Source organism: Hemicordylus capensis, chromosome 5 (genome assembly GCF_027244095.1).
Source record: "Hemicordylus capensis ecotype Gifberg chromosome 5, rHemCap1.1.pri, whole genome shotgun sequence".
In the NCBI taxonomy this organism is placed as follows: Eukaryota; Metazoa; Chordata; class Lepidosauria; order Squamata; family Cordylidae; genus Hemicordylus; species Hemicordylus capensis.
In genome coordinates this window covers 199,135,576-199,151,222 of record NC_069661.1, presented here as the reverse complement: position 1 = coordinate 199,151,222, position 15,647 = coordinate 199,135,576, and the positions used below count along the sequence as shown (strand labels likewise).

Genomic DNA, 15,647 nt, shown 5'->3' with positions numbered 1-15,647 from the left:
TCTTAAAATTTCAAGATTTGCAGCTTATAAAAACCAATACTTTTTCTTGGGTCATTTTTCTCCTTAAAGCATTAGATACATTTAAAAAAAGACTAGCCATTTTACATTAATTTTTCCTACTTCCCTGTTTCAGTCTTCTTTGGTGGTGTGTTTACACAATTACTACCTATAACTATATTACATTATATACTACAGAAAAGTGTATATGATAATGATATTTGATAATGATCAAACATCAGCTGCTGCTGCTGCCTTGTTAGCATTTGGTCTCATGCAACTGAATTGCTAGGATTAGAGTGACTTCATTTGGATCTGCCTGAGATCAAACCACCAGGTGAGCTTGAACAAGAATCTTGGAAAAATATGAGAACTAGAATTTATACCCCCTACAGCATCACCATGAAGGGAACCTATCTATCTATCTATCTATCTATCTATAAAATTTTTATTTATATTTATTTATTTATACATTTTTATACCGCCCAAAACTTATGTCTCTGGGTGGTTTACAACAAAATAAAAACAAAATAAAACATTCATTAAGACAAAAATGGGGGTGGGGGGTGGGGAACACACACATTACAACAATTTAAAAAATTAAAATAATATTTTAAAACATCATTAAAACCAATTAAAACAACATTAATTAAAAGCCTGGGTGAAGAGATGTGTTTTTAAAGATTTTTAAAAAGCTGTCAGAGATGGAGAGGCTTTTATTTCACTAGGGAGCATATTCCAAAGCCTTGGGGCAGCAGCGGAGAAGGCCCGTCCCTGAGTGGCCACCAGACGAGCCGGTGGCAGTTGCAGATGGACCTCTCCAGCAGGTCCGGACCTCTCCTTCATTGGCTTCCATTCTACAACAATGTGTGCTATCCTTTACATTGTGCAACAGGGAACGTTACTATAGCTCACAACATGCTGTCTGCAACATGCCGTCTTCACAAGATCTGTCACTGCTTTAGCCTAGAACCCTAGTTTTCTCAAAATGACTTTGCTTGGAATCCTCATGTGGACAGCCTTTTCATTTCCTTCTTGTGCCAATACATCCTGTCTATGTTGTTTTATCTGTCTGTTGCCAAACTACCATCTTCATTATGACTACACATAATGAGGCTCTACACACGATCCATGTATAGAGCCTAATCGGGCTCTTCAGGGAGAGCGGGCTTAGCCTGCTCTCCCCACAGACGAGCAGGGAGCTCTCCCTGGTAGAGATGTGCATGAACTTGTTCAGAGGCATGTTTATGGGTTCAAACACTGGGCCCGGTTTGAAGTTTGAAGGCAGTGGGGCTGTCTCTTAAGGGTGGGGGAGGGTTCACTTACTCCTCCCACCTCTTCCCCCCGCCAGTGCTCATTACTGTTAAAAGTCTTCGAGGTGGCAGCGTACCTCCCTGCCACCCCGTTGCCCTCCTCAGCCAGAAGTAGCTGTGGTTATCGGGGGCCACCCGCCCCCCAGAATTCCCAGAATGCCCCACGTGAGTGTGTGGGGCATTCTGGGGAGACCCCAAGGCCAGGAGGCTTGTTGGAGCCTCTCGTTCAGGGGTCTCCTCATGAGTCACCACAGCAAGGAGCCATGCCGCAGCGTCTCATGAGCAGGGAAATGGGGTTAACTTCACTAATCTCTAACAGGAAGGATAGCGGGGTTTGCTGCCGGGAGCCGCACGGCTACTTTGGCAGCACATGACTGCAGAAAAGCGGGCTGGGCTCCCTTAGCCTGCTTTCCTACGGTCATGGGAATAGCCTCATTATATATTGTGGGGCATCTATGGCAGTCTTTTAACTCCCTGGCCTTCCCACCTCATTGTGGCAGAGCCTGATGCTACATTTCCAATTCCACCATATTTATAATCGAACTGTCCAGTAAGTGAAAATGACGACAGATTTTGAGGGATTTTTAGAAGCTAGGTAGCATTGTTTTGTAGTAGCTGCCACTGCATAACTGTTTTTATCATAATAATGCATCCAATTTAATCTTGGCTCCTGATTGAGCAGATTTTCCCCATTCCAATCTTTTATTCTTTTGTGAAATGGAATTCTGGTTTAAGTAGGGGAATTTCTAAAAGTAATGTCAGAATTGAAGCATGCTCAGTTTGCCACAGGTTCTGCTTCATTTCTATCTTCTTCCCTACTCTAAATTACTCTAAATGTGCACATGAGTATTGATAAAACATCGGCAATAAAAGTGTTGACAAAATTGTACATGGGAGTGCATTAAGGTATTTTTATGCCCTGTTCCTTCAATGCACATGTGTACATGTGTATCAGTACAGTGCATAGTCCTGATGCTATCATAATATAATTGCATCAGGATAATATTTCTGCAATAGTTTATCAGTGTTTACACAGTTCACATGTTCACAATGCTCACACAAATAATTTGAAGGAACTGAAAGTTACATCAATCACAATGCTCACACAAATAATTTGAAGGAACTGAAAGTTACATCAATCTATGTGCAATGTACACTGTACAAAATTTGGAAAACTGAAAAAAAGAGAAACATTTTAACATCCACTTGGGAAAAGAACTGGGTATCTCAGGATCCTAAAATCCCAGGAAAAATTTAGATGAGGGAGCTTTGGAAACATGCTTATTTATGGAACGTACCATCTGAGAATGTATTACTGCCATTAAAGTTATGACTGGGAGGCAGTAGAAGCATTAACTTATGACAGGGAGATATACTAATGATATTTTTAATATTTCTCTTGGATTACACAGGCAACTGAGGAATTCCAGAACTACCCAACATGGGGGCTGATTGTCTGTGTATCTCTGATTGTTTTGGCCATGCTCCCTGTCCCAGTAGTCTTTGTGATTCGCTGCTGCAACCTTATTGATGATAGCTCTGGTAGCTTGGCAGCTGTTTCCTACAAAAGGGGGCGCATTATAAAGGAGCCTGTGAATCTCGAGGGAGATGACACCAGTCTGATTCATGGGAAGAATCCAAGTGAAGTGCCATCTCCAAATTTTGGGAAAAACATCTACCGAAAACAGACTGACTCTCCAACTGTGGATACCGCTCCCAATGGTCGCTATGGCATTGGCTATCTAATGGCCAACATGTCAGATATGCCAGAGTCTGACTTGTAGCTGCAAAGCAAAATTGATGTCTCTGTTCTTTTCCTGAACCATGGAACATTTGTTCTCTTAAGAGAAGTGGTCAGCTTCACTTCCTAGAGTGCAATCTCAGGTGCCCCATGACTACATACTTCGAAACATCATGACATGTGGTACAAATAGCTTGAAAATTCCCTTTGGCTTGATTCTGTGATTCCATTTGTACTGAAGGGAATGCACATAAATACCAATCAGTGATGGCCTAGCTGTGTCAGGATTGCCAATTTTTAAAAAAAATATTTTTGCATTTAATTTGAACATTTTCTATCTTTAAAAGTACAGGTGTTACCTCAGTTTATAGCAATTTTTAAAGTGAATTCATATTTCTCTACTGCTGTAACTGGAAGTTCTTTTCCTCCCCTGCAAACTTTAACGCCCCAGTATTGTACAAAATTAACTCCAAAGAGTTTACCAAGCCTGTATTTGACAGCACTTACTTGTACATAAGTTTTGTAGATATCCTGTACTTTTTTTAAGCGCTCACACTTCGTTAGGCTACTAGCTGAGTAAAAAACAAAAACAAATTAAAAACCCTGCAGATTATTTTCTTACATGTAATAGCTGTATAGAGCAATAGTATTAGAAAACCAAGTATGATTATGCTGGAAACACAAAATTCCTCATACTCTGAGGAAGTGCATATGATGTGGCTGAATTTTACATACTATATTTGGTTTTTCAGTGTGAAAATTATGTAAAAGTGAGTCACTCTAAGACTCTTACAGAGTGTGCAGATTCTGCATTTTTCTAAGCTGTGTGCCTAAAAACAAAACAAAAAACCTTCCTAATATTTATTGTGGGTACAATATTACATATATTATATTTATATATAATATACTTGTAATGTACATATGTATAGTACTGTTGTTATGTAACAGCTTCAAACCTCGAAGCAAGACAGCTTTAAACATGTTTTTTTTTCCTGTTTTGCTTCTGTTTTATGCAAAGAGGAAATCTTTTTTCCCCCTAGTCAATGATCATTAAAAGTTGTATGCCATTGCATTTAATCCAGGAATAAAGAGAGTGGAAAGGTGTTTGCTTGATATTTCCTGGAATATTAAAATGTTTGTGTCTGTCAAATGAGTTAGCCAGGGTTGGTGGGGGCAGGTGGCAGGGAAGAAGTTTTTAGATTTGGGAGAGATACTCAAAACACCAGAGCTGTGTACTGACAATTGTTTCTCTGGACCAATGGAAGCAATTTTCCACAGGCTAATCTTGATAGTACTAGCCTTGATCCCCCAACCCCAATTGCTTGACAAAAGCAGACAAATGTAATTAAGAGAAGGAGAAGTCTTGATCCAGATGTGGGGAAAAAAGCTTGATTGCATGGTTGTTTTTTTAAAAAGTAGATGTTCATACTAACATATGTTGGTTGATATACAGAGCAAGGATTAAGCAGTGTAGTGGAGAAGTAGCAATTTTCTCTCCCCACCCCCCACCCCACATTCCTCGGGAAGCCCTCTGTACTACATGAGCAAATATGTTCCAGAGGGTTGCTCTCTCACTGCACTGTTGCATCTTTGTGCTCGTATGCCAGCTGATGTCTTTTACTGTGCAACACTGATATCACAAAAAAGCACTAAGCCCACAATCCTAGCCTCAGGTATACTAATCACAGGGCCAAATCATGGGTTCTGATGCATCTGACTGACATCATGATATTAAAACTGGAAATGGCCCAGCACCACTTCTTCTTCTTTTTGACAGGAAGCAGTCATAGGGCCCCACTCCAGAATGTGGGTACAGTGTTCAGGGAGGAGGATTTTAATATTTTCTCCTATGTTCTTTTACTGTTGAGAATTGTCTTCCCTGAAGTTGCTATTTGCTATAAAGCTGTTATTCAGAGCAAGAGGCAAATACTAGCTTTGTGCTGCCCACCAAGCGAGCAGCCCTTGGGAGCAGGCAGTCCCTCAGCTATCCAGGGCCCAAACCATTATAAGCTCCATAGGTCAAAAGCTAGCAAATACTAGCTTTGAATTTCAGCAGGAAAACATCACGTGGGATAACCCCTCCTTCCACACACACTGGCCTGGATCAGGGCCCTCACACCCCCAATGGTGCTTCTGGTTTTAAGGCCGAATTCATTGCACATTGTAGTTTGGTCATTAGGGTCAAATTAGAAGTGTTGAAAAAGCACATAGTTTTTATACTTCTTAAAATAGATATATTATCCACTCCAGTCCAATCTTTATTACAGCCAGAGGCCAGCAAGAAGGAACAGCTTGTTTATTGTTAAATTTCTATACTGTCTTTCATTAAAACAATCTCAAGGTGGTTCACACAAAAGTTAGCAAGACTATAAAAATTACACAATTAAAATATTAAGCTAGAATATAAAAATACACATCTGATTAAAAGATTTTTTTAAAGCACAATATAACCATAAAAAAATACAAAGCAGCAGCAGTAAAGACAATCATATAAAAGCCTGGGTAAAAAGCCAAGATTTTACACTCTTTCTAAAAACTGTGATGGAGTCTGAGTTTGGGGGCAACAACAGAGAAGGCCCTGTCCCGCATGCATGACAACTGAGTCTCCCTCATTGTTAGCACCTGGAGCAGGCCCCCCACAGATAACCTCATCAAGCAGGCAGCAACCCTTGGGGGCAGGCGGTCCCTCAGGTATCCAGGGCACAAACACTTAAGAGCTTTAAATGTCAACACCAGATCCAGTTAATAATAGTAGGTGATACATCCGAATCAAAGGAGGATACATCACAACCAAACAAAACAAATCAAATTGCTGTCAGAGACAGCCAAAGTCTAGAGGCCAAAAAGCAAAACTTTTTTTCTGCTAAAAGCAATGATACATAAAAATAGTCAGAGTGACCCAGATATTCCAGTAAAAAGGGCATAATCAAACAAATGCCCAAAGCATGATGGTGGCCCTTTCCATTATTGGGAGGCTGGAGCATCCCAACTTTCCAATCAAAGAAGCAACTGTCGTCATGTTTACAGCATTTGCTTTTTAAGACAAACTCCATAAATGTGAATAGTGTGGGGAGGGTGATGCTTTTGGGCATGTCGGAGCCTGGGAGGGACTTCCAGGCAGACTTTGGGACACTGTACAATGAGTAGTGTCCTTTCTGCCCCTCAAGTCTGAACGGTGCTAATGAACAAACATGACCTTATTTAAAGAATGTATTCTATTTAAAGGTCTCTCATATTCATTTATTAATTTTATTTATTTATTTATTTATTTATTTATTTATTTTACATTTATATCCCGCTCTTCCTCCAAGGAGCCCAGAGCGGTGTACTACACACTTGAGTTTCTCTTTCACAACAACCCTGTGAAGTAGGTTAGGCTGAGAGAGAAGTGACTGGCCCAGAGTCACCCAGCTAGTTTCATGGCTGAATGGAGATTTGAACTCGGGTCTCCCCAGTCCTAGTCCAGCACTCTAACCACTATACCACACTGTGCAGAGAGCTTGTTTTTTATATGAAAAGCAGTCCGTGGGTTATGGGAGCTAAGCTTTCTCCCACCTAAACTTTCCTATGCTCCATTGCTTTAAGCATTCCCCCCATCCCAGGCTAGCTCATTTCTGATATCAAAGCTGGGTTGAAAGAAACATGCCTGAAGCAATGGCACACAGTGCGGTAAGGCTGGTGTGGGGAATAGTTTTGTCCTCTTCACCTGCACACCCCATTTCAGATAAAAAAACAGTCCCACTCCATTCCACATCAATATTATATGTGAGCAGGGTAGACAGGCCGATGGATGCAATGCATGTAGCTCTCTCATCAAATCCAATTTGGCTTTCAGAATACTCTTTTTTCCAATGGTTTCTCCAGTAATTTCTCCAGGAAAATTGGTCACTTGTTTTTCTTTCCCCAGAATGTTGAGTAGTCAAAACACTTTTATTTTGACAGTAAGGACAGAAGACTGAACGGCCAACATGATGCACACACAGTTCTAATGTCTCCTGTAGGACCTGCAGTGCCACTGCTGCAGACCTGAGAGGATGGCACTGCCGAAGAGTAGGGATGTGCACAAAACTGGAAAACCTGGTTTGACTCCAGTTGGAATGGACTTGGAGCTCTACTGATAAAGGGGAAGTGGGGAGCAGAGGATTTCCCAAAAACTAGTTGGGGCAGGAGGGGTGTAAAGCTTTACCTTATAAGTGCTGCCAGTGGCAGCAGCAGTGACTCCCCACCACCACTGCCAGCACTCTCAGGGCCAGTTTGGGCCTAGTTTGGGCTTCAACACAGGCAAGGAGGTCATTAAAATGGCCTCCATGTACTATATGTGCAGAGGCCATTTAAGTGTACTCCACGCCTGTGCAGAGGCCCAAACTAGGCCCAAACTGGTTTTGCCTGCTCCGGCAGGGTTGGAGGTAGAGTCGAACCCTCCCTGCTTGCTCTGTTGGGCGTGGGGGGAACCACTGCCCCTGCTTCCTCCCCGCGGCTACCAAGCTTCGACTCATATTCACACCAAACTGGGCCAGGTTCAGTTTGACCCAAACTCTTTGAGTCGAGCCAGCTTGAACTCAAGCCTGGCTCAAGTCGAGCAAGCTCGCCCACCCCTACTGAAGAGAACCAGTCAGTGGTAACCACTGTTACTGCAGTTTTCCCATTCACAACAATGGGAATAAATACAGTTAACACCAGCAGAGCTACAGCTGGTTCTCTGCAGTGGCTCCAGTACTTGTTCTGCAGTAGTGATACTGCAAGATCTGCAGGAGATGTTAGAACTCCACATCATGTCAGTGTCTATCCTTTTCTTTAGATGTGTGCCTATATATATAATAGCCATGGAGTGGAGGTGGAAGCAGGATGGCAGCTTCCTTTCCAAAGCAAAGTGGAGTGGGAAAGGAGTCGGGTTGACATTTTCATTAGGAACACAATACATAATTAAAGGATTCAAAACAAACTTTTGTTACCCTCCCAATCCTGATTGGAGCTTTCCTTCCTGTTCCCCCTTGCTACAGCTACTACTGTGCTTTTGATCACAATCTAACATAATAATTTTCAAGTGTGTTCTATGGACTGATTGCTAATGCCCCCAACCCCATACTTGTTCTCACCCATTTACCAGTTCAGAAAATTCACAACTTATGTACATTCCATCCCCACAGAGAAAACCACCACTTCGGTGTCATTTTTTTCAGTGGACAGCCAGGCCTCTAGAAAGACAGGTAGCCACTCATGGTCTGTCTTTTAGGTCCCCACCTCCTATCCTTTTCACAGTGCTCTTGTTGACCAGAGACATCTACTGGCTGTTTAAGAAAGTGCAGCACAAACCACAGTAAAACCACAGTAAAAAATGGTGGTATCCACAAAGAACATACAAACCCATGATACATAAAACCAACAACTGTCACCAACAGGGGATTCAAGAAAGGAAGAGGTGGTGGAAGGAAAACAAGAAATGAAGAGGTGGAGGACCAGGAAAACAAGTACAGAGAAGTAGGAGAGGACTTCTCTTGGCACAAAGGAAAAGAGAGAGAAAGAAAAGACAGAGGGAGGGAGACTGAAATAAGAGCATAGGGACAAAGATGACATACACACATAGAACCTGTTCCCTGTCATTCTGTCTATCATTTTAAGAGCAAGTAAGTTTCTGAGTTTCAGATGTTACTCTCTCAATCCACCCCTCTGGCCAGGCTTGAACCAGGAACCTGCGGATATCAGGATGGAAACCAAAGCACTGTGCCACACTGGAAGAACGTGTTTTTTAAGTGAAGGAGGAAATCAGATGATGAATTTCTTGGCCAGCTCCAGTTCTGTGTCTTTGGCTTGCTTCCCAGGCTGCATGCACTCTGAGGCCAGTTTTGTGAAGACTGAGACAGAGCAAGAGAGTCCAACAAGGGAGAGGGCCAGTGGCACAAAGGATGCTGTGCCTGACTTCAGAGCAGAAGACTGTGGGTTTGAGTCCTGCCTGGCTTGTGCACTTTTGAGCTCTTGAGCACAGTTTTGTGGGGTGTAGCCACCCCCATCCCCCTTGCCAGCCCTTTGGAGTGTGGCAAAAAGAAAAAAAGAGCATCACTGATCTTGGGGTAATTCGAACACACAGCCTTCTAATCCGGAGTCAGACATGCACCACAAGGCCAGTATCATGTAGGCTATGAAGGCAGCAGCACTCAACCAACAGGAATGATGGTCTGTCTCACCTACCCTGAGCAAGCGGCAGGCTGCTGATGCTTCCGGTAATTGTTGTATGCTCTGGGGCTGGAGGGACTGCAGCCTTTGTCCCACAGAAGCCCTTGTCTGAGCAAAATATTCATTTCCAGCCACTGCCAAATGTGAGAAGCTTAGCACCCATTTGAAGGAGACAGAATTGTTTTAGAGATGTACTTGCTACCAAAAATAGTACTTTTTAAAGTACTTCTCTGCTGGGGCAGAGGAGGTTGAGGAAGGCTCTCTAGTGCAGTGGAAAGCAAGTTGGATTTCTAGAAGGCCAGCAAGGAATGATGGGGCAAGTTGTGGAGAGCTCAAAGGTTGTGAGTTCAAGTCCTACAGAGTTGTTTTTGCATGGCATGGCCCCATCAGAGAAGGAAGAAAATAATTGTTTCCAAAGGTATCTCCATCTCCCACTGTACACTGGCCAGGCTCAAACACGGGTCCTGGAATGCCTGGACGGTAGCAGATGCAACATGCCACAGAAGAAGGACTTTCTCCTTATGGCAAGGAGACATCATGCTGCATTGCACAGCTGGCTCCCAGTTTTCTGCCTCTGGCTTGGTTCCCAGCTGTGTGTCCTCTGAGGCCAGTTTCGTGGGGATGGAGGCAAAGCAGGGAAAGTAGCACAAATATTTCCATGTCTGACCTTGGATCAGATGACTGCAGGTTTGAGTCCAGCCTTACTTGAGCCCTTGAGTATTTGTTTCACATGGGGTTTTCTCAAACGTTGTTGTGGGGTGTGTGTGTCAGGACATATACATTGCCACTCCCATTCCTGCTGCTGGCCCTTTGGAGGAGCAAAAGAAAAAAGGGAGCATCTTTGACCCCAGTGTGATTCGAACACACAGCCTTCTGATCTGGAGTCAGACGCGCTACCATTGCGCCATGAGGTCAGTGCTGTGCAGGTTATGAAAGCAGCAGCTGGAGTCGTGGTGTGCTTCACCTGTCTTGTGTAAGAGGGCGGCCTGCTGGTGCAGGGGAGGTTGAGGAAGGCTCTGAGGTGCAACAGAGAGTGTGTGAGACTACTAGCAGTCTGCCAGAGGTTGAGGTGGAGAGATATGGGGACACATGGAAAGCTCGTTGATTCAGTCCCACAGAGTTACTTTTGTGCAGGGCGTGATCCCACCAGAGGAGGAAGCAACACAATTTTTCAGAAGTCCACTGGCCAGGACTGAACAGAGAAGCTGCAGAGTTCATAACACTGTGTGATGTGGGAAGGGTTTTCCCCTCAAGGGAAGGGTGAAGCCTGAGGATGCTGAATTCAGGGCTGGCTCCCAGTTCTGTGTCTTTGGTCTGCTCCCCGGGCTGCATGGACCCCAAGGCTGACTTTTCAGAGACTCCGGCGGGGCCCAGGAGACCCAGGGAAAGGGCCAGTGCTTACTTACTTACTATACTTATATCCCACTTTTCAGTTCAGGTTGGCTCTTAAAGTGGCATACAGTTACTGGCTAACAGAAAGTCAAAAAATATGGCAGGACTACATGGGTACTCTCTTTTGGTCCTTGGCAGTTCAGGTTATACTCCAGATTCCAGGATCAGAAGGACTGAAGAGCTGGCCATTGGTATAAATACCAGACTACAGAACAGGGGTGTCGCTGGGGGAGAGGGGGCCCATGTTCACCCCTGTCCCTGGAGGCCCCTTGGAGTGAGGGAGATAATGAAGAAAATAGGGAGGGGGACAGCTGGGGGAGGGTCTCAGGAGCTGGGGCCCCCGGGTTCTTTGAACCCATCCACTCAATTATAGCTACCCCCTGCTACAAAAGCAGCCTCTCCACTGATCTGAGGACTTATCAGCATCACTCACGCAGGGAATTGCTGAGTTCAGAGTGTACATTATTTTAAACAAACAAACAAATAAATAAATGGGTGGAGTTTTTTGGTAGCAACCAATTTCAATAACCCATTCAAAGAGGCAAATTTAGAGTCAGACGCCTGCTGGCACTTCACTGATCACACTAAAACACTTAGTGATTTTTTATTTTATTTTGCACCACTTTTTTTTTGTTTTTGCACATTTTGCACCACTTCAGGGGTGCAAAGGAAACCATGTCTGAATCAGGGGAGTAACTATAATAGGGCAAGGGGAGACAGTTGTCTGGGGGCCCACTGCCTTGGGGGGTGGGGGCTAGAGGCAGGTCACGTGACTGACTCCCCCAGCCCGGGCTTCCTTCATTTGTATTCATCCTCCAAAATTGATGTGAGAAGACTTGTTAAGAACAGCATGTCTTTCTCTAGTATCATTAAATGACTTGCATCATCCACAATTTACAAAACCTTTTAAAAAATAATTTAGGATGATGTTCTATTGTGGCACATTTGAATCCTACCTGTCTTGAGCCTGCCTTTTATGTGATTGTGAAGACATGGGTATAGCCACTCCTGTGCCTCTTGCGAGCTCTTTGGAGCAGCACACTAAAAAGGAAGCGTCACTGACCCTGGTGTGATTCAAACACACGACCTCTGGATCTGGAGTCAGATACACTACCTTTGCACCACAAGGTCCGGGCTGCACAGCCTGTGGAGGCAACTCCACTCTGTAAGCAAGATCTTTGTGGCATGCCTTGTCTGCCCTGTGTGAGTGGGAGGCTGCTACAGAGTGTTTTCTCGGGTGGAGGTGGTCAAGGAAAGCCCTGTGGCAAGACAGAGAGTGTAGACTTTTAGAAAACTGGCATAGGATGAAGGGTTAAGCTGTGGTGGGGCATTCAAAGGTTGTGGGTTCAAGTCCCACAAAGTTACTTTTGGGTGGCATGCCTCCATCAGAGCAGGACGAAATGAACAATTTTAAGGGATTACCATCTCAAATATCCCCCCACCCCAGCACTGGCTGGATTTGAACAGGGGTCCTGCAAAGTCAGGATAGTAGCAGATGCACCACCAGATAAGAAGGACCTCTTCTTCAAGAAAAGGAGACTTAGATACTGAATTTCATGGCCAGCCCCCAGTTCTATGACTTTGGCTTCCTCACCAGGCTGCATGCACTCCAAGGCCAGTTTGGGGAAGATGAGGGGTGAGGCATGGGGACCCAAGGAGAGAACTAATAGCTTAAAGGATACCACATCTGACTTTGGATCAGAAGGCTGTAAGTTTGAATCTTGCTTGGCACAAGTCCTGAGGTGCTGTATTTCATGTGGGGGCCGGGACATGGCCCTGGCCATCTCCATTCTTCTTGCTGGCCCTCTGGAGTGGCAAACATAAAAGGGAGCATGACTGACCCCAGTGTGATTTGAACACATAGCCTTCTGATCTGGAGTCAGACATGCTACTGTTGCACCACAAGGTCCATGCCCCACAGGCTGGAATGGTGTGATACTCAGCCAACAAGGGCTGTGGCATGCCTCACCTGCCCTGTGGTAGGGATGTGCAAACAGGTTTGGGTACTCACGGTTCACAGTTTGGAGGTTTGATGGTTCGACCCCCGAACCAACACCCACCCCCCCAATTCAGTCTGGACCCGGACCAAACCTCCCCCAAAGTTCGGGGGTTTGTGTTAAAAATAAATAATTTTTTTTTAACCTTGTACTCCTCTCGGGGGAGTTCCTGGAGGTGGGGTGTGTGTGTGGAGGTTCCCCTCCCCCCTGCTAGCCTTCTAAATAACCCCCTTGCCCCATTCAGGCACTCTTTGGCCACAGTTTGGCCTTCACCCAGTGGCCTGGCGGCCATATTGGGGGCCATGTGGCCTCTGCGTGGCCCGGAAATTCTTCTTTTTTGTCCGCGAACCCCCCGAACTGAACCAAATTGGGGCGGGGGTTTGAGGGGGTGCTGGACCAAACCAGGCCAGCTAGTTTTGTGCACACCCCTACCCTGTGGAAGCGGGATGACCATTTGCTGGGGTAGAGACAATCGAAGGCAGCTATGAGGCACAATGGAGAGCACACTGGACTTCTAGAAGGCCAGCAGAATGTGAGGCAGTGAGCCATGGAGAGGCATTCAAAGGTTGCAGGTTGGAGTTCTGCAAAGTCACTTTTTTGTGGTGTGATCCTGCCAGAGGAAGCAAAAATGTCTAGAGGTATTGTCCTCTCACTGCCTGGACTTGAACAAGGAAATTGCTTATGAGAGCATGGAAGCAGACACACTGGCTCACAATCTGTGCAGTAAGCTGCATACCCCAGAGGGATGTGGGCTTGCTGGCTACACAAGACTGTGGCATTGCTGCTCCTAGCAAACATGGAAGAGGCATGGGAATGCTGGGAGTGGGCAGGTTTGTGCTGTCACACAGCATCATCTGCATGGAGCCACTCCTGCTTTCGCTAAAGCAGCGACACAGCAGTGACTCCCATGCAGCCAGCCAGCCAGCCCACATCTTTCTTGGGGGCACTGCAGATTCTGAGCTACTGGGCCACATGTGCAGAGCTCAATGGAAAGATGGAACTTGAGGAGGCCGAAATCGATGGTCTTTGGCTTGCTTCCTGGGCTGCATGCACTCAAAGGCTAGTTATGGGGAGATGGAGACAGGGCCCAAGAGACCCATGGAAAGGGCCAGTGGCACACAGGATACCGCGTCTGACTTCGGATCAGAAGATTGCAGGTTTGAATCCTGCCTGGCTTGAGCTCTGGGGCTCTGCCTTTTGTGTGGTGACCAGGACACAGGCATAGCCACTCCTGTCCCTCTTGCCATCCCATTGGAGCAGCACATGAAATAGAGGGTATCAGTGACCCCAGTGTGATTCAAACACACAACCTTCTGCCTTGGAGTCAGATGCAGGGGTGTAGCTATAATTGAGTGGATGGTTTCAAAGAACCCGGTCCCCTGAGCTCCTGAGGGGCCTCCAGCTCCACCCCTCCCTATCTTTTTCATTATCTCCCTCACCCCAAGGGGCCTCTGGAAAGAGGGGTGAACACAGGCCCCCCTCTCCCCTAGCTACACTGCTGGTCAGATGTGCTACCATTGCGCCACAAGGTCAGGCCTGCCCAGCCTGTGAAGGCAGCTGTGGTATGCTTCATCTGCCCTGTCTGAGTGGGAATCCCCTGAAGACCATTTTCTGAGGCAGAGGAAGTTGAGACAGGCTCTGTAGTGCAATGGAGAATGTAGAAGGCCAGACAGGGTGAGGGGGCAAGCTACGGAGAGGCATTCAAAGGTTGCAGGTTCAAGCCCCACAGAGTTGTTTTCATGTGGCATGCCATGGCCCTACCAGAGAAGGAAGCAATAAAAGTTATTAGAGGTATCACCCATCCAGTTATTAGAGGCATCACCCTGCCCCCTGCGGTGGCTGAGCTTGAACAGGAAATGCAGATATCAGGATGGAAGCAGATGCACCATGTCACATAAGAAGGCCTTTTTTCTCAAGGGAAGGAAGAAGCCTGGAATGCTGAATTTTGTGGGTCGCTCCCAGGTCACAGTACCTTTGGCTTGGTCCATGGACCTCCATGCGCTCTGAAGCTAGTTGGAGAAAATGAAGGTTGGGCATGGGAGGCCCTAGGGAGAGGACCAATGGTGCAAAGGATACCATGTCTGACTTGGGAGAAGGCAACTGCAGGTTTGTCTCCTACCTGGCTCAAGCTCTTGGCCATTATCTTTTGTATAAGTACCAGAATATTTGTATAAGTACCAGAATCTTTTGGTATAAGTACCAGAACATGGGTTTAGCTGCTCCTGTCCTTTTTGCCAGTCTCTTGGGATAGCAAACAAAAAAAGGAAGCACTGTTGACCCTGGTGTGATTCGAACACACAACCTTCTGATCTGGAGTCAGACGCGCTACCTTTGCGCCACAAGGTCAGGGCTGTATAGCTTGTGAAGGCAGTGCCACTCAGCCAGTAGGAGCTGTGGGCTATCTCAGCTGTCCTGTGTATGTGAGAGGCTGCTGTAAGCCATTTGCTGTTGGGCTCTGGAGATTCAACAAAGAGATTCCACTTAGATGATTCCTAACACCTTCTTCCTAAGACTTTTCATGCTTGCTCCTTTTGACATCTGGCCAGACTTGAAAAGGTGTTGGGATTTAGCCTTCATTATCCCCTCAGGTGCCTGGTAAGAGTACAGATGTTGCCTGAAGTCACCCCAGCAGTGCAGAGCCTATTATCAGAGGTGCACCTAGGTAATTTTGGAGCCTGGGTATAAAGACCTTTGGAGCCCCCCCCCCCCAACTGCAAGTTAAACATCATTTTTTAACATGTATATTCTTGAGAGCACAAAGCACACCACCCAGGATGGACTAAATTGGATTTGGGGGGGCCCAGGGTGTGTGGAGCCTCTGCCTATTATCCAAACTCCTCCTCCTCTTCTTCTTCTTCTTCTTTAAGGTGGGAGCTGTTAATTTACTCCGTGCCCTGCTTCAGCCTTTTCACTATAGATTGCTATGGATAGCCAGAGCATATTGTAACTTCCTTCCAGCAGCAGTCAGGTGGCACAAATGGCCAATATGCCCCTGAGAGTCTTGCAGCCATGAGGGAGATATTTCTGCATATTAAA

The 15,647-nt window shown here is 45.7% G+C and overlaps 1 protein-coding gene and 2 non-coding genes across 3 annotated transcripts in view; 1 reads left to right on the top strand and 2 right to left on the bottom strand.

Moving 5' to 3' along the window:
- Positions 1-4,155, top strand: part of SLC6A15 (solute carrier family 6 member 15) — a 33,548-nt gene extending 29,393 nt beyond the window's left edge. Inside the window, exon 11 of the mRNA XM_053256385.1 lies at positions 2,723-4,155. Within this exon, the coding sequence (XP_053112360.1) occupies positions 2,723-3,094 (372 nt within the window). The 3' untranslated portion in view covers positions 3,095-4,155. The remainder of the gene's footprint in view (positions 1-2,722) is intronic.
- A 5,909-nt stretch (positions 4,156-10,064) lies between these two features.
- Positions 10,065-10,136, bottom strand: TRNAW-CCA (transfer RNA tryptophan (anticodon CCA)). The gene has a single exon. It is a non-coding gene; the product is annotated as a tRNA-Trp (tRNA).
- Positions 10,137-14,885: 4,749 nt separating this feature from the next.
- On the bottom strand, positions 14,886-14,957 carry TRNAW-CCA (transfer RNA tryptophan (anticodon CCA)). Its single transcript has one exon. It is a non-coding gene; the product is annotated as a tRNA-Trp (tRNA).
- Positions 14,958-15,647: the final 690 nt, after the last annotated feature.